We start from the raw sequence: 19,472 nt of genomic DNA on the forward strand, positions 1-19,472 counted from the left end.
CACAAAGTGACTTCCAAAACATTTTTGAACCACGGCTTACACATACACGGTGAAAATGTAAACATCTTAAGTATGATGTGCCACCTTAGAAAGCAGCCTGTTTCAATACAGATTTGTGTGATTACTTTTTAGAACAATGACAACGTCAAGCTAAGGAGGACATTCGCTTGAGATTCTCCATTCACCATGAAATTCAACACGTTCAAACACCCAATACCAATAGACATGACACTCTTCACATTACCCAAGTTTAATCTTCTAGAGGTAGCGTACCACAAAGAAAAGTATTATTGGTGGACGAAATTAGCCACACCCAACGCAGTATCGTCCAAATTGACAACTCACACGACCAGATGTGCTTAGCCTGGGCCATTATCATCGGGTCTAGAAGAACGACGCAGTGGAATATAAAAGAGTGCATTCGACAATTGGACAGAGCCAAACAATGAAAAGAACAAGAAGACATTTTTCAGCAAGCAGATACTTCCATGGACCGCTCCGGTGGCCTAGTGGTTAGAGCGTCCTCCTCGGATGCTGGAGGTCGTGGGTTCGATCCCCCGGCCGAGTCATATCAAAGATTTACAAAAATGGTACTAACAGCTGCCTCGCTCGGCGCTAAGCATTAAGAGGTTAGTGTTAGGTGTCAGGATAACGTGCCGGCCTGGTGTCAGGATAACGTGACTCCGTTGGACATCATGCTGCATGTCTGCGGCATGATGCTTCATTGTTAGACATCACTATAAACTGCCACACTGCAGACATCGTAGCGATATGACTGAAAAATTGTTAAAGCTACGTTAAAAATCCAAATCACACACACACACACACACACACACACACACACACACACACACACACACAGAGATACTTCCAAAGAGATCGTGTGTGGCATTCTTGAAATACAAAACTTAAAGACGTCCTGTCATGCTTTCTACTCGCTATTCTTTGAAGGTGTACCTTCAAGTCTGTCTGTCGTGTTTCGAGGACCGAGTTTCTAGACCGAAAATACTTTCGTGTGCATCACCTTCAAGAACACTTTCGATGTTATTAAAGTAAAACATTTCTCGGATACCAATACTAATGCGAGAAATGTGACTGAACATTTACCAGTGAGGAACAACACATTCACTGCGGACAGAGATCGTTGGTGTTTAACATCCAGACCTTGCATTTCTGAATAACTGACTGCTCTTTATTGCCCTTTCTCGGTCCATCTTGTTACGTTCAACATAGAATAAGGAAAGCTCCGCACATCTACACACTTTCTCAGTCTAATTATCCAATTATTCAATGCCATTTTGTATACACTTTTTCGTAATTTGCACTTCTAACCGAATGGTGGCTTTCAAATCGATTTTCCATCAGTGGATTTCCGATAACGGGAATTAACCGATCCCCCCACCCCACCCTACCCAAAAAACAACCTTGGGCCATAAGTAGGACGTAGCAAAGTTTGGATCCGGTGTTCCTTCAGGAAATCTGTGTCAGTCTCATTCAACTGTTTCTGGTCACTCTTTTCATATTCAACATTTACAACCTGAGCTTGTTTTTGACTAACCAACAACTAACCTATCTTGCCGAAACCTTTCTGGGCTTCAAACGATTCTTCATTATATTACAAATAACTGACGAAGTAATACCCTTCGTAATAAAAGGATCTTCCATTGTTTATTAAACATTTTTTCATTAATCGCCCCTTCGCATCAGTCACTTCTTGCTTAGCAATTGCAGACAACGGTCCTGCAGAACGTGGGTCATCGTCCATGAATACAAAACGATCTTTAAAACGATGAAACCCTCTTAAAATTGAACGATATGACAGAGAATTACATCCGAAAACTTTATCCAAGTCGGCCTTCATATCAGGCAAAGAGAATCCCAAGAGCCAACGGAGTTTACACTACGATCTTTGCTCAGTACGAGAAGTGTTCTCCAATATTTGTTTTACGCCATTGTTATTTATCTACGTTGTATCACATGTATATATCTGCAGATCTCCGACGTGCTGTAAGTGCAGCTCTAAATCGTATTATAGGACGTAATTTTGTCCAGCGATCTACATTAAATTTGTTGATAAGTTAAAAAACAAACCAAGAAAGTAACAAATTATTTAGAATATTTCAAATACAATTCCATTATACTTAAGCTTTTTCTTCCGAACAAAACGTTTGTCATAGAACAAATGTTTACCTTCCAATAATGGTTTACCTTTGATATAAAATAAGACAACATTTATTAACCGTTTTAATAATTATATTATCTGATAAACATTTCAACGTCTATCATCTTGCATTGAAGTCTGCGGTATTTTCAAAAGTGGCCTCACACTATGGACATATACACTTAAAATAATAAATTATGCTTGTCCTCATTATCAGCTTGATGTTTCTTTCTTTGTTAGCTTCTTTTACTGTGTATGCCTGCAATAGAACACATTTTCATATTTAATTGCTTCTCGTTGTTCTTCCACTTCCTAACCAGCAACAAGAAATGCTCGAGGAACTAAGTGTAAACGACACGGGCGACTCATCATGTGGATTTCCTAAGACTGCTCTAAAATTTCGCCCTTCGCCATATCTATCTCTTGCTTATTTCAAACTGCATATATGTAAATATTCCGTTCCTTTTTAAAATAAATTTATTTAGGTATCCGCATCTCTTCAAATGGAGATAATATAATAAGAATGAATGGCCCCAAAAAGAGTGAAGCGATGTTGCAAATGACACCTGCATGATTCCATAGTTTATATGAACCAACGCCTGTTTTATGTAACGTTTATTGCTTTGGGAATGGAAGTGAAATGTACGGACGCTTACTTTGGATCTGTTTCCTAAAGAATATGCTTGTATATAGGTACGTATATTCGCATTTGAATTTAATAATTTGTTAAGAAAGAAAGTAAGAACACCCGACTATGTTTATCATGTATATCATCATACTTTATAAAGAAAATGTATGCCATATGAGATTAGTTTCCACACATGCACAAGGGGTAGGTTTTAATATAAACGTTTTGGTCTTTTTCCTTGTCAGGTTTCTATTTTTTAACACTAAGGAAAAGCACACACCGTTACGGAATATGAATCAGCACGTACAGCTTGGCGCTACGTGTCATCGATTGGTCTATTTTATCTCCCAGGAAGTAGTCAATGGTACCTTCTCTACGCTGGAAGCGGAACTGTTGGTGGTCCACAAAGCTGGGTGAGGGAAAGTTAAACAATTTATATAAGACCGACACAAAATGTCAAAATAGTCTATCTGAAGAACGATTCATTAAGGAATGTAATGATGAACTAAAACTGTTGCTTGGCTATGCAAACGAAGTTGGTTTATTTTATGCTCATTCTGGTTTACAATCGGAGAGAGAGAGAGAGAGAGAAGTTTCTTTTATACTGTTAAACTGTTTGTTTCCGAGGAAACCTTAAAAGGAATCCAAAAAAAAAAAAAATAAAAAAAAAAATGAAAGATTATAATTCGAAATGAAAAATAAACTGAAATATCCAAGGAAAATTACTTTTAAAACATCAGTGTGATGTGATTGGGATTTTTAATGTACCTTTAACAATTTTTCAGTCATATCGCTACGATGTCTGCAGTGTGGCAGTTTATAGTGATGTATAGCACTGGGGCATCATGCCGCAGACATGTAGCATGATATCCCGCCCAGTCACATTATCCTGACACCAGGCCGACCATTCCTAACACTAAATCTATTAATGCTGAGCGCCAAGCGAGGCAACTGTTGGTACCATTTTTATCAGTCTTTGGTATGACTCGGCCGGGGATTTAACCCACAACCTCCTGCATCCGAGGCGGACGCTTTAACCACTAGGCCACCGGAGCGGTATATATATATATATATATATATATATATATATATATATATATATATATATATATATATATAAAACATCAAACACTTTTTGAAAGGCACAATGGTTTATACACAGCAGGATTCACAATCATTTACAAAACAAAATGAAATACGACTTTTGTCTAAACTAAACAAATTTCTCTCATACAATTTAAGCAAGAAAAAAAAAATTATAAAATCATTTCTCTAATACCCCCTCCCATGCATACCGTTACCCTGAAACATTAAAAAATGGGCAAAGGTCACTAGAATCTAATAAAGTATTGGACATTCCTAACTCAGAGCACATAATAAGGCACCGTTTGATGAAATATAGTCTTCATTGAAACTATTTGTTGAAGTGGTCTCGACCGTAAATGTACCGTCCATCTATAACTCGTTGTACACGAACCAGGATGATCTATAAGGTCACACGTTATATCAACGAGCATTAAAATGAACATACCATCGGCACTGCAGGTATATTTCGCAATGATTTTGCTTAAAGATCACAATTCAGTAAGATGAAATACTACTAATGATTCATGCATCAAATGAATTTGTTTTTAAAAAGTGAAATGATCGAACAAGAGTAGGAACGAAAGAAAAACATGTTCCACTCTTACCACTGACCTAACGATAACAAATATAACGAGGTCGTGCACAAGCTTGAAAACTCAATTTTAACTCTGTTCTGGCTGTGGCTCTTTCGTGCAAATCAGGTCGAAATCCAAGAGTAACAAAAAACTGACTGTTTACAATGAATGTCGATTTCTACTGCAAGGTTATATGCCCGTTAGTGATAGAGAATCAAGATTATCGGTACCAAATTTCTTTCTTTCTTGTGAAGCTATGTTCATCTATCAAAGAATTATGGTTTGAAAGAGAGTGGAAGAACGACCATTTGGCTACCAAAAGAAAGAGTGCAAATGACAAAGATGCAAAAAAAAAGCGTCTCTGTAACTGACAACTTGGTAACCAAAATTGTTCAATGTCTGCATCACAACATCCCGTTATAAAACATCTTATCCCACAGGAAAATATTTTAGGAAAAAAAGTCCATGTATCCAAAATAAAATTTTATTAATCTAAACATATACTGTGCAACACACAATTTTTGCAGAATCAAGACCGGAACTAGCCGGATAATGATACTGGATCAATGAATGCTTTTCTGGAGGTGGGAACTGGAAAGCCCATTGAATACTTGGAAGATTTTATATCAATTCAAAGGCGCCTGCGTCAACTACAACCCATAAATTCTTTACTAACTGATATGTTCTCATGGTCCGGGACTCGAGAGGTTGTAGTTGAATCTGGGACAAACTGGCTCTATGGGTCAGGTTCTCATCCATCTGCGAAAATAGTAACTGAGGAGGACTGGATATTGTAAACTTTCTGCACTGACGATTCACCAATTCCGTGTGGGGGTGAGTCTCCGGCCTGGTCAACGTGGGTGTGTGAGAAAGCATGCCAGTAGCTTCCCATGGGTCGGTTGTTCTTCCTCTACAACATATACTGGCCGCATATATAGCCTCTCGTAAATCTGCATTAAACCCACAACAACAACAGCATATAATTTCTGTCTTTTTCAGGTGATTAATAACTTTATTTAAAACTTTACAATTGGGCAAGTAAGCACAAATAAGACAAAACAAAGTTATGTAATATATGTGATCGCTTGTTCCTTTGACCGTCATCTGAACTGTCAGTGAACTGAATGTAATTCATGTATTGCTGAATGACCGCGTTCAAAGGAACAAAACTAGATGTGTTGTGAAGATTTCGACCTTGGTTTGTCATGCCTCCTCTTGTGATCAGAATGCCGATTGAAGCTATGATCTAGAGGTGTGTGATCATTTTCACCTCTTTGGGATGTTGCGATGCTGATTCAGGACTCTATTCATTTGAATCAGCGTAAAACTGCACGTGGGCCTCAATGTTTCCTTGTTGTTGAGTGATGATAAAGGACTTTACGCATCAGAAATTGGAGGCAACTCATTTGAAACCTCATCTCTTACTTGTTGAATTTCACCCTTCTATTAACCAACAGGAAATTTGCCTCTCTTTTCTTCATTCTGATAGGTATGTGCGGCCTTGTGATGATTTACTTGGCGAAAGTGTGGGGTGGAGTTGTGCTGTGAAGAGATGAGATTTGAGTGGCGGCAATGAACTGCAAGGGTTGATACTACTGCTGCTAATTGTACATTTGCTGCTCTTGTTTTGTGGATCCTCAATAAAAAATTATTCTGCATACTGTAAGTACTCTACCGCTGCTTGTTGATTCATTAATTTGCAAATCTGCATCTCTCGCTCTGTTTGTATTTGTTTCTCTACTTTTAATAGTTGTATGTCCCCTTTCTTGATACATCTCCATTTCCTTCTTCTTCTGAATTATCTTATCTAGATTCTTAGTTTATATTTTGGTTAATTCTTTTTTTAATGCTCCAACCACTTTCTCTATCATGTTTCTTCTTACCTGAATCATTTTTCCTCTACTAGCTTCTATCCATCAACTCTTTTCTTTCCTTTGTTTTTCTTCATTTTCTCTTTCCTCCTGTGCTCATTTAACTCCTCTAATCACATTCCATCTCTTCTTTCATTCCTGTTTCGTTTTTTCTCAACCACTGCTCTGAATCTGCCTCTAAAACAACCACATCACTGGCTTTCTGAACTGGTAAAAAGCTTGGGCTGTTATTCATTTTAAGGAAAAAAAACCTGTGCCCAGTCCGATTAACTTTTGGCTAGTTACTACCAGAATTAGTCATTTTCTGCCAAGGACCAAATCTATAGCACACATGGTATGATGAGTCAAAACTTACAACACAAGTATTTGAGCCACAATAAGGTTTACTGTATAAATCTCCATCAGTCTTGTTGCAGTTTTTTTTAACAATCCTGAGGTGTATCTGCATAGGAATTTTTATTATATGATGTTATCTATGAATATTCATTACCAACATATGAACTCTAATTTTAAGTGTATCGGTCATGCGATTCTTGCGTTGAAAAATAGAAGCTTTGGTTGGTATTGTTGCATCTCTGATTTGATCCATAATTCCTTTGGCTGACTCCGTACAATCCATTGCAATTTTGACCAGCTCCGTAAGAACCCGTGCTATCGCTCTTTCCAGGGAAGTTTTGCTGCCTTCGTATAAACCCTGATTAAATCTCCAACGTGATCAACGCTGGATTAAGTATGGGCTCTGATGACTTATTCTCGTGCATGAATTTCGACTGGTTGAGTATAATGCTTCGTAGCCACCTTGCAACAGATACCGTTCTCAATACCCAGTCGACTAGTTTCATAGCTACTCTGAGCATCATAACCAGTTCGCTGTTGTGAGTGAATGTCATAGCTAGTTGTCTGTGACTGGGTGTACTCCATACGACAAACTACGTGTGTGTGTGTGTGTGTGTGTGTGTGTGTGTGTGATTTGTAATTTTAACGTAGCTTTAACAATTTTTCAGTCCTATCGCTATGATGTCTGCAGTGTGACAGTTTATAGTGATGTCTAGCACTGAAGCATCATGCATGATGTCCGAACCAGTCACATTATACTGACACCAAGCCGACCAGTCCTAACACTAACCACTTAATGCTGAGCGCCAAGCGAGGCAGCTGTTAGTACCAGTTTTATAAGTCTTTGGTATGACTCGGCCGGGACAAACTATGTGACCAACCAGCATACATCACAAAAGGTTGCGACGATGAACTTGGTGTGGTTGATGTCATGCATCTATGTATGTACGGAGTGAACTGGTTGCCATACCAGTTAAAATCAAGCCAGATAGATCTGCATATGAAGCTTATCCAAATGATGATCCATAGGACTTGTACGATGCATCTTAACTTGTCTTTGAACTATAATTTGCATGTGAGGTGTACGAACTGGAAGCATATGCTGACTGGTGGTAACCATATTTAAAATCATTTCCTTAGCTCCCTGTCTGTAATGCATTCCGATTATACATGTTTTCTTCAGTTTCTGACTAACCACTAATAGTTGTTGGTCATACGATAATACTAAACTCTCCGCAAATCACTTATAATCTCACAAGAGAGTTGATGCTTTCGGCATTGCTACGCAGCGTGTTGCACTATTACTTTTGTTTGCCTTTCCACAAATGCTTCAGAGTCTGATGTCAGCGTGTTCGTTGTAGCATGAAGCATGCTGTTTTCATAATTTATAATAAATACAACATTCTTTTAAGGTCAAACTGCGCAAGGTCCTGCAGGAATGTCCGTTTGATCTGGGAGATCTTAAAGTTCAAGGCGAATATTTTTCTTTCTCAACTTAACTATTGGCTTTAAATTGGCCAGTCAGCTCCAGTTTCTGGAAATCTATGACTTTAGCTGCTGGACAGTGCTACACAAGGAGGGATATTTTGTGATAATAACTTTATTGTTATATACAATGTAACAAAACAGTGTTGTAACAGTACCGGGGTACTGGGATGCAGTTGACTGCTACTATAAAGACCTCAGCGATGGTGGTGTTTTCTATTATTTTGTTACAAATGCTGGAGAAGCAGGTTTCATATAATTTTGTTCCCATTGTATTAATGTTTCAGAACAAATATTAATTAATGGCACTGAAGCAATTCGGCCATAACGTTAACACAAACTATAGTAAACTTCCGGTCGCTTAAGTAAAAAAATCAAACAATGGTGTCATTGTGTCCCTGAAAAATAGGTAACTATCGCCAGAATCTAAATCAGGTCTTCTCTGGAAAGCTCTACATGTATAGGAAGGCATATACAAATCTAATTATGTGAGGTCTGGTTCAATAATTCTTGAGATATCTAGTGTACAAGCTCATTATGACGGATGGACAGAACGAAACCAATGACTTCCTCCCTTGGATGAAGGAGAAATCAATGCGCTACTGCAACATGTAACTATAAGGACACATTCATTGTGTAGTAAAGCGGATAGATGGAAGGAACCATTACTTTCCACCTGCTTCCTAATGAAAGCCTAGAGTCAATTAAATATGTAAAGTGAACTTACGAGCGAAAAATGTATCACAGACGCTTTTACAATAATTTACTGCATTAAAATTGCATAAATTCTTGCAACTCCAAGATGACAATAATGAATGAGAATCATCAAAAAAGTTTACACGGTTATGTTAAGATAGTTTCATAATAGTCTTTCGCGAAATCGAGCCATTGACGTTTGGCTTCTGAGCGACTAAATTCTGCGGCGTAAGGTTCTCTTCTACATCTATCAACCGGACCTTCACTTTATGAAAACTTACAGACCCCAAGACAAAACCTTGTCCTTCAAGTTTCAATCTAGTACGAATATTACAACTTTTTCCTGCTGGAATAATTAGAGTTTTAACTACATTTCCTCAGCTAATGCGTTACATTAGATGGTCGCTACCAAAAGCTGAGGACGGTAATGGTGCCAGGACGTTCTGGCGAGGCTGTGATTAGCTTGGTGTCATCCACCCACATTAGATGTAGTAACGTCGGATGACGATGTGCCACGTACATCTGCTTTCCTTTCTGAAAAAAAGAAATAGGAGAATGTGGTGGTGTACATTTTTTGCAATAATAGAGTGGTTTGACATCTGCAACAATCGAGTTCATGCCCTTGTTCGAATGCTCTTACATGTACTCGTTTACATATAAGAATTTGAGCTTTGTGTAAATCTCAGCCCCGTGTCATCTTTATAACTTTACTAAACCAACCAAATTTTGACGATGCAAAGGGAATTAATGTTCAAGGAATTTGTTAAAAATAAAAGAATAATAAGTTGATCCGACCCCAGTTTTCAAAACGTATCACGTCAATATTCGCATAAAGGTTCGGTCTAACCGCACAGACCAAGATCTGCGTTTGTGGAGTTTTGTTGTAAGTAATCAGTAGAAAAAAAGAACACAGATCCATGTCTGCTGGCGTATTATATGCGAAGACAGTAATGTCTAGTTTGCTTCCAGCTGGACCAGACTTAAAAGAAATTATAGACGGTGATTCCCGTCAGTTTATTAACGTAGAATAGGCAGGTATCTGCTTATGCGCTTTAAATACGATGAAAATGAACAAGCAAGGTGTAAAACTTAATTTAAAATTACAAAGACCACTCAAGAGATACCTCTTGTAGACCGAGTGTCCCGAATTGGAAATAATTTTAACATTTCGATGTTATTATGTATCTGCAGTACTAAGCGTGATACATATAAATCATGTGCAAAAGAGAAAGAAAAAAAAAACTAAACAGTTTTGATGGTCTTGCTTTCAAGTACTTACCTCCGTTTTGGAATCAAATATTAAATAAATAGTTAGCCTGACCCATCTATCGTCATTTCCTGATAGTTAACGTTTTACTCTGGCGTGAATGTTTAGCCTTTCTTTTTTGTAAGCTACCCAAACGAGTTTTCAGACATTTTAAGATTTCACACCCGCTCTTTACACTCGAGATTCGAGGTCATTTTTGGCAACTTACGTCACGGTCGCGCAGTCTATATATGGGTCACTTCTAACCGTTTAACACGCTCCTACTGGAGCTTTCCCCAAAAAGAAGTTATCCTTACATTGCCATTAATTACAGACCCTAGTTAATAATTATTACTTGTTTCACTCACTGCAACATCATGTCACTTGTACCACAGCCCACCTGCGTGCTAGCATCACAACGACGTGTACTGGACCTCTCTTTCACCTTGAAACCATAACATTGCTTTATAAACAGGCCAAGCAAACTCGTTTTTACTCATCTGTGAACGTGATTAAACAAACGGTTGTCGAAGCGTCATAGAAACGATAGCATTTTGGAAATGAAGACGGATGGTCAGGTTAATCAAGTATTTAATACTTTACTTGCAAATGTAGGCAAGCCTCTGAAAACACTTGCCATATAAAAAAAACACTGGCAAATTTTGTTTTATTCCACACCTAATTTATGAGCATCTCGCTCGGACATGGAAACGGACAGTTTCACATCGGAATTCGAAGATGAAAAGCTTCTTTTTTATATACAGATATGTCTAAATGATAAAAAGATTGATTATTTTCAAGAAACCTGAAGCATGTGTTTTCGGTTTTAATAAAATAAATTTAACATTTAATCAGAAAATAATCATGATACCGCAAATCTCACTATATCGTCTTGCTGGCATAAACATAAAATTACTTTCATAGACGGCCCAACACCGATTATTCGAACTCGCCAGGGGATGAATTAATACTCAGATAAATCGCGAGTTTGAACAACTGGTAATGTGCTGAAGATGGGAGGGTTCAGATAAAAAATCGAGTCTTAACTAAAGCATGTATAATTAGACGAAAAAGCAAAATTAAATGACATTTACCCTGGCTGGAACGATCATATCCTGTAAAAACATACTGTTCTGTGTTTGAAATAAAGTCACGTGCTGTGCAATAAATTAAAATAAATTTTTCTTGTGGAAAATTCAGTTTTTGAAATATGTATTATAGAAGGTAAAATAATAAAGATGCATTTTCTTAGCACTTGCTGACGTGTCTAGTTCCTAAATTAAGATAGTGGTGTGCAGTATACATACATTTTTCAATATAGAGCGTGACAAGAATTGAATTTGTGCATTACACTAATAAGCTTATCGCTAGAATAGGAGCAGAACAGACATAATGAAGAAAATAAGCTACCGGGCTTTACGGAAACATTCTGCTACGTTCTGCAGACAAGTAGGTAATTTAATAGGGTTTACTACATTTCTAATTCTATCATTACTATTCCAGAAAATTTCCCTAGAGGACAAATTACCACCTGAGAGTCTTATTTTGTATTGATTGGAACGAATTGTTCAGATCTAATTATAACATACTATATCCCCAAACACTATGCGCAGTCAGACTTGTTATAGCAACTGGACACGTACAGCCTAATCTATTGTCTATTTGGAGACTGAAATCCCCGTACCATACCGACCACACCATAAGCCAATTAATTAGAAAGAAGAAAAACGGCTGCTTTATCAGAACCTATCTACAGTATATGCCTGTAAGCTTGTGGATTATTTTGATTAAATTTGGCAGGATAAAAAGTTAGAAGCCTACTATGTAACAAAGAAATCTGGGTGCATGATTTAAATCTAAAAAATGAAACCTTTTTGTTCACTTACATATAATATGTTTTGCCTCATCTTTTATTTCTTCCGAAATTGAGGCATGGGCTCAAAAATTTACTAACGTCAGCCAAGAAATGCTATCAGTTCCAAACATTTCACGGGTACCAAGTTCTGTCTTAATTTCAAACTGTTTACGAAGCGAAAGTATAAGAAAAAGATTGAGCATAAGATACAATGCTCTTTGAGCATAGACTGGCCAACAACGATCCTAAAACGTAGATTCAGAAAATCTAAAGGAAGTCACAAATACTAGACGGGAACAAATGTTTTACGTCATTCTGCGATGAACATAACCTGTCATCTAATCCTTGCAAAATGAAAGTTTTAACGCTGAGTTTACCCTTTGTTGATCGCCAAGTGGGTAAAACTAATTGTATGGTATAGTCTGGAAGACGAGGGTAATTACTACCTGATTTTACTTCCCATCGTCGCATCAACGATGGGGCATAGAATTATGACATGTAACAGAGTGAAGTTTGAAGAAAAATATTACTGCAACACATAAATGAGTCAATCTTGTCGCGGTCAGCGTGACAATTAACAATTACCTTTGATGTATGGGCCAGTCCCGCAATAAATCGATAGCCAGCGATATATGGGATTCTCTTGTTGGATTTTTAATTAGAATCAGCTGGGATAACAGTCAGACAGAGATGTAAATTGGGGTTAAGTAGCAGAGAAGCGACAATGTGGAAACAATCCCGAGGCATGTTTGGGCCATTTAAAATAAATGTCACAAAATTAATTTTTCAGGAAACATTTATTAATAAAGGCGGAATAGAGAGAATTATTCTAACTTCGATAGGCGTGTTATATTTTTGGCGGTTAGAAAAGGGTAATCCTAATTGGCAAAGCAAAATGAAGAGGGGGGGGTGTTTCCCAGACGAAATTAAATGTTTTAAGTAATTTCATCGCGATATCAGTATAAGTTTAAGCGGTGAGGCAAGAAGTTGGCTCCAGGAAATAGCAAGCATTTTTCATTATATATTGTCCAAAGGACGGGTGTCTGGAAGGAGGGACACGGGACTTAAAGGAAAAGAAACCTTCGGCTTCAATGGAAAGAAAGCTAGCCTCGGAAAGCACAAGGTTTGTCTCAGTTGCATACAACATGCTCATTTATTTAAAAAAAAGTTTGTAATTATTTGTTGCATGTATTCGTTTTAAATGCATACCTCAATTTCCCTTGAGTTCGGAAGTTATATGACTCCTGCATTCTAAGAATGTCATGCAATATTTCCTCGATATGAATTTGTCCGAATTTACTCGTTTGTATGTAATAGGAATTTCATGCTGAGAATGTGTGCATTTATCGGTCTTAAATAATATGAATTATGAAAGCTAGGAATTGATTTTACTATGTCTGGAAATATAATGCCAATTAATTGCAAGTTAGCGAGTAATGTAGTTAAGACAAGACGCGAAGTTCATTAATTCATTTGTATAATGAAGTTGTAAATTTTTTTTCTACTGAGAATCATGATCCTGCCAAGTGACGTAGTCTAGCTAGCGATTTATAGCACAAAAAGGGGCGTAGTACTATTTACAAAGATGTCTATTTATGTCATGGTTCAAGTTAGGAATGCGGCTAACCGCAAGGGAAAGGCATTAATCTTACGATAATAGGGCGTGTAAATCAGCGTCAGTTTCGAACTGACCCATATTAGCTTTAGTTTTTGTTGAATTACGATAAGATGATATCGCAATTAACAAGAGTAGAGTTTATTGTTTGATCTCAGAAGAAAAAAGTCTGACGAATATTTAAGTTGCGTTTTATGTAGGGTTGGGGGGGGGGGAATATTCATATCTGCACCACACAGTGGGGAAAGAGCAGCCTGCCAAGTTACGGTTGATGACTCGAAGAGGCTGGAGAGATAGAGAGAAGAGGAAAAGAAATACGGCGATTCTAACCTCTCAACAAACTTGACTTTGAGAAGACCGGAAGCAACCACGCTTTTGCAAGCATTCAGTATAACAGAACGGCTAATTGCATTTCTTATAAATTTGGTAATTTTATTTCAGTGAGAAAGTGTATCATTCAAATGTCAGGTTCATCGTGTTCAGTTTCATTTTGTTTATGTAATGGATCAAATTGTTATATTATACATACGGGGGCTCGTATTGTTCTGTTTTATATCTCTGCTCAGATCTCTGTTATTTCATCCATTAATTTCATATTTTATAGTATTTACTAGATCCGGGCAATAACACCATGGTCGATCATCTCCTAGATAACGATATCCAAACAAAAGGCACACATAACAAGTGGGGCACCTTAACATAACCAACCCATTTAAACACATTATTTACAACAGGCAATGACTTTAACATTCCGCACATATAGACTTGAGGACAGTAATTCTTGGGAAGGAATCAAATTACCTTAGGAAGGAAATGTAATTATGTATCTTTTCATTTCGATCAGCTTAATGATTGCAGTTTATTTGATGAAGTAACTCCCAATGCTGAGATTCATAATAATGAATGAAACAAAATAAAAGTAATTAATCTCGTTTATACAACTAATACCGTATCGGTCTTGCGTAATACCCGGCCAATGCTAACATCGTAGACTCACATTTACATCGGAGAATTAACCGCAGATCCAGATCTAGACTGAAGACTGAAGGCCAATCAAGCTAAGCCATATTCAAGTCGCCAAATGACTACGACTGGTCTGAACGTCAACTATAAGCCGCCAAACGACTACGACTGGTCTGACCGTCAACTATAAGCCGCCAAATGACTACGACTGGTCTGACCGTCAACTATAAGCCGCCAAATGACTACGACTGGTTTGAACGTCAACTATAAGCCGCCAATGACTACGACTGGTCTGAACGTCAACTATAAGCCGCCAATGACTACGACTGGTCTGAACGTCAAATATAAGCCGCCAATGACTAAGACTGGTCTGAACGTCAACTATAAGTCGCCGATTATATGCACAACTTAAATGATGGAGAGAAGAAAAAAAATAGGTCTGACAAATATGTACACAGTTGCCAAAACTATATTAATTTAAACCAATCTAAATTTCATCGTTAGTAATATTATTGAGTATAGATGTAAAAAGAGCTAAAAGATGCAAACGAAAACAACACTGGAAAATTTATGTTTGTAAAGCATACGATAAATCGAACTTAAACACTTTTTACAGCTTAAGTATATGTATGTATTTGTACTGATACAGAAAAATATATTAACCTTTACACCCGTGATCATTCTCAGTTTCAAATGCAACTTTCGTGTTTATAAATTGTCCAACTACATTGGTAGACATTACTAAACCGCTGGACTTCAAGCTCCTGTCTACGATTACATCCAAACTGACTGATGCAGTGGATACTAAAGCAATAAATCTATAATCTGTTATTTTAAAGTTATGAAGAATTCTATCTGTGGGCAAAGGACAGACTGGTAACAATTGTATTTTGAATTTTATTTTCTTTAGCTGACATTTTGAACCTACACATTTTATTTTTAAACTACACAAGGTTTTGATACTTCTGTACATGTTATTATCTATGAATTTTTGAAATGGGACAAAATAAAAAGTGAAATTGCAATTCTAACTGGAACTTAAATAGCATATAAAAATAAATCATTACGTTCAAATATTTGGAACTGTTTTGGTCCTCTGTCCCATTTTAAGCAATATTTACCACAGCGCCCACGCAATAATTCCAATCTGCTCTAAAAAAAATCTTCTAATAAAGTAAACTATTTGAATTTCACGACATAATTTTTTAGAGTTAATCGGATGTGCTCTATATGAAAAGGTTACTTTTCAACCTGATATAAAATGTAGTTTCAAACGTGAACTGCTTGATGCTCAATTAGCAAACATACTTCTCTGTATATCGTGTTAGATTAGCTAAGCGATTAGAAAGAACATACACCGTATCGAGCTGTCAGGGTTTACTCACATCAAAACTCTGTTTTTCTGTTCAATATTTCAAACCATTCTTTCATTTATCATATACTGACATGTCATAGGTGATTCTGAGCTAGTGGGGCGAAAAATCCTCATCAAAACCGGCCTTGTCTTTCAGACAGACATTCAAAATCTTATCTAGGTGCGTTTCATATATACATATAATATCACCCTGCCTGTTTGCTAGAATATTGTGTAATTAGGTGTCTTATTTCTTGTTGCCTAAGTCATCTGTCTGGAGCAATACATACTGACAGATGTATGGCGACATTAAACAGGTTAATAAGCTTTGACAATCTGGTTATCATTACGGTGATATCAGACAGATATAATGGCGAACTTCTAGCATCTCACCTTATAATCCCAGATAATTATCTTCTTTTGATCCCCACCACTAATAAGGCGTTCCTCGTTAATGTAAAGGCATCTGACCACGCCCAAGTGGCCCTCTAGAACGTGCAAAATCTTTCCTGCAAAAAATATCTCAGTACGAGTAATGGAAATTATTTCAACCTATACACCTGAAACGGGTACAAAGAAACATATTTATCTTTACAGTGCAGAAAAAATAGGCATCGAATCCCTCGATCAAGTCTGAGTTTTTAAGACTGAAAGAATCGAATGACCATAAGAAGGACGCCAAGTCTCATGGTTAACGCACGTGCTCAATGTCAACTGTACGGGCAATAGTGGACCGTAAAATATCGTCCAAAAAGAAAGATGACTGAAAAAGGAAAGGCAAAATTAACTGAGTGAAACGATAAAAAGACTACAAAATCTGAGAAGCAACGCAGATGAAAATCAAGTATTGAAATTTGCGAGTTTTCACCGAATAATTGTTACTGTTGAATAATAGTTGTATACCGAAGTTTCTAAAGATTGCTACTTTCATTTACACAGCTTTTATAAAGCGAAGGGATCTGAATCATTTTCTAATAACTTAGTTTTTTTTTTCTTCTCTCCCATCAAGAACACATATAAAATAAAAGATATGTCAGTAAAGTGTAATTATTTAAATTCATCGTGTAAGAAGTTAAAAAATGTAAATGAAGAGAGGGCACAAAGATGAGACAGTAATAACAACTACGAAATTAGCCATGTAAAGTAATGGCAAAGGTCAGTTTCTCAGGTCAAGTTACACTGAATTAAAGTAACAAAAAAACCATAATGGCAGAATTTTTTAGATTAATAAAGAAATATTTGTAAAGAAAAAAAATATTGGTTTTTCAGCAGAAGTCTTTAATATATATTTCTAGTTTTAGTAACGACAGCCATATTTGAGTTCATTTCGTATAAAATTTAACTATTTGTGACAGGATGCTTTATGTCAAATTTGGTCAAATGTGGCATGTTTTTCTTTTTAGAAGTCGTTTAAATATTTTTCTTTTATTTTTAGTAATTGTGTTTTGGTCAAATTCTTTTGAGCGGTGTTTGAATAGAAATTGTTTAATGTATTATTTTTTTCAGTTTGATTTACAGCAACTACAGCTGAATGCGGAATTGCATCCTTTGGAGAAAAAAATTAAAGCCATTTATGAAACGGTGCTTTCTGTCAAATTTGGTCAAATTTTTTCTATAATAAAGCCATTTAACAGTTTTCTAATTCTAGCAACGGTCGCAATATTTGACGGTGCATTAGAATCATTTCAACAAATTCGAACGACCTTCATGCCAGTATGCTTTTCTTCAAATTTGATAAAATTCTGTTTAGCAATTATTGCGAGGAAGATGTTACGTTTTTTGCTTTTATTTAGCAACGGCAGCCTAATGTAATGGCGGATATGCACTAACTGATTTAGAAAGGCCTTCAGGCCAGGACGCTTTCTTTCTGATGTGTCAAATTCTGTTGATCGGGTTTTGAAAAGTCGCTGAAAAGTGTTTCGGTGTTAAGTAAGAGCTGCCATATTTGAAAGCAAATCATTCGAACAAACTTGAAAGAGCTTTAAGCCATGCTGTTTTTAATACCCCAAAATTCTGACAAATTCTATTGATCGAATGCAACGACGTCGTAAATAGCAAATTACAAACGGACAACGCACGACAGACGAAAGACCATACATTAAGCTTATTTGGCCTTATGGCCCATGTAAGCTAAAAGTTACTTGGATTGCATTTTATAACGTATGATCTGTTTTGACTCTAAGTAATCTATCCAGCTGTTATATACCAAACCGGCAGCATAAATGCAGACACCTACATATATACCTGCTTATAAGACCTAGCCAATTCACTCAAGCCTCAGAACTGTATATAACTGTAATGTTCCAGTCAATGTTGCTCGACCGGCAAGGCGTGACTAGTAGCACAATGTCTTATCATAAAGTATGGGCTATTTTACATCCAGTTCGAGCTTGTATTACAGGCTAGCAAAAGGATGGGAATAAGATACTTATCAAGCTGGGGTACAACACTGCCCGTAACCAATAATACTAATTGCCCACCAGAATCTGCCATATCACTGCAATCTTCTTAGAAATGTAAACTTCTTCCATTCCAGTATCTGGCAGACGTCTTTGAAGAAACTAATGAAATACCTAGCTGATCAGGACAACTGTTCATCTCTCAACTTTCTGCTCTTTGTTAACAATAAAATAAAATAACGTCCAAATCATATAATAGTAGTACATAGTGCTAACAAGTAACATTGTCTATACATATGTATATACACACATCCATTCATCCTTCCGTGCATGTAAACATGGATATACTCAACCATTCATCCATTCATCCTTCCAACCACAGATAGATACCCACATACGTGTGTACAGAGATACATAGTTACGTCCGTCCGTCCGTACGTAACTACCTATCTACCTACATACATACGTACGTACGTACCAGGCTGCTGATAGATTTGCTGGTAAACAGGCAAACAACATCAGTAATACCGCAGTGAAATTTATGTGTCACATAAAACATTACGTACTATCAACCTACATCATCGCAATTGAAGAAAAAAAAAGAGAACTTAACGTCATTGGATTTTCTCGTGTTAAACATACAAAACCATACAACTTTTTTAGTTTAAAACGACAGCCTACACTTAAATAAATCGAGCATAAAAGACTATTTCAAAACTTGTATGACTTCTGATATTCTACTCTTTCGTATTTGATCATCACTAGATATTTACGTATAAACTGTAAAATTGCATAATTTTCTAAAAACAGTTTAGTGTGATTGTCAAGAGATAGCATTATGATGTGAACAGTGATGGAATCGAAGCTTATATAATTTTTTTTTTACATGGCTACCGTGAGTGCTAGTGGATGGGCATGAAAGAGTGAATTTAAACAACAGTAATTAAAGTACTAACAGTACTGTAAGTCTTCAGCCATTTGGACAGTGACACACTGCTAGTGAAAAAAAAAACACGTGTCTATAGCACCATTCTTTCAAGAGAAGCAATGTCAAAACGAATTTCAAGATGGCTGCCACCGCAGCTTTGGTTGAAATCAGGTCCAAGTGTATCTTGCAGGGAAATCTACATGCAATTATGACAACCTTTTAAAGAGAACTAACAGTATCAAGGCTTTCAAGATGGCCACTATGGCCTCGATAG

At 36.8% G+C, this 19,472-nt stretch overlaps 1 protein-coding gene across 2 annotated transcripts in view; it reads right to left on the minus strand.

Annotated features, from left to right (window-relative positions):
* Positions 1-4,918: 4,918 nt before the first annotated feature.
* Positions 4,919-19,472, minus strand: part of LOC149805191 (uncharacterized) — a 97,523-nt gene continuing 82,969 nt past the window's right edge. Inside the window, exons 11-12 of one of the 2 annotated variants that reach the window (XM_089948306.1) lie at positions 16,265-16,380; positions 4,919-9,372 (exon numbers count right to left, since the gene is read on the minus strand). In XM_089948306.1, the coding sequence (XP_089804432.1) occupies positions 9,244-9,372; positions 16,265-16,380 (245 nt within the window). In that variant the 3' untranslated portion in view covers positions 4,919-9,243. The remainder of the gene's footprint in view (positions 9,373-16,264; positions 16,381-19,472) is intronic. The other variant, XM_089948315.1, reaches the window with a different exon arrangement.

Source organism: Sinohyriopsis cumingii, chromosome 2 (genome assembly GCF_028554795.1).
Source record: "Sinohyriopsis cumingii isolate HCF-2022 chromosome 2, ASM2855479v2, whole genome shotgun sequence".
Lineage (NCBI taxonomy): Eukaryota > Metazoa > Mollusca > Bivalvia > Unionida > Unionidae > Sinohyriopsis > Sinohyriopsis cumingii.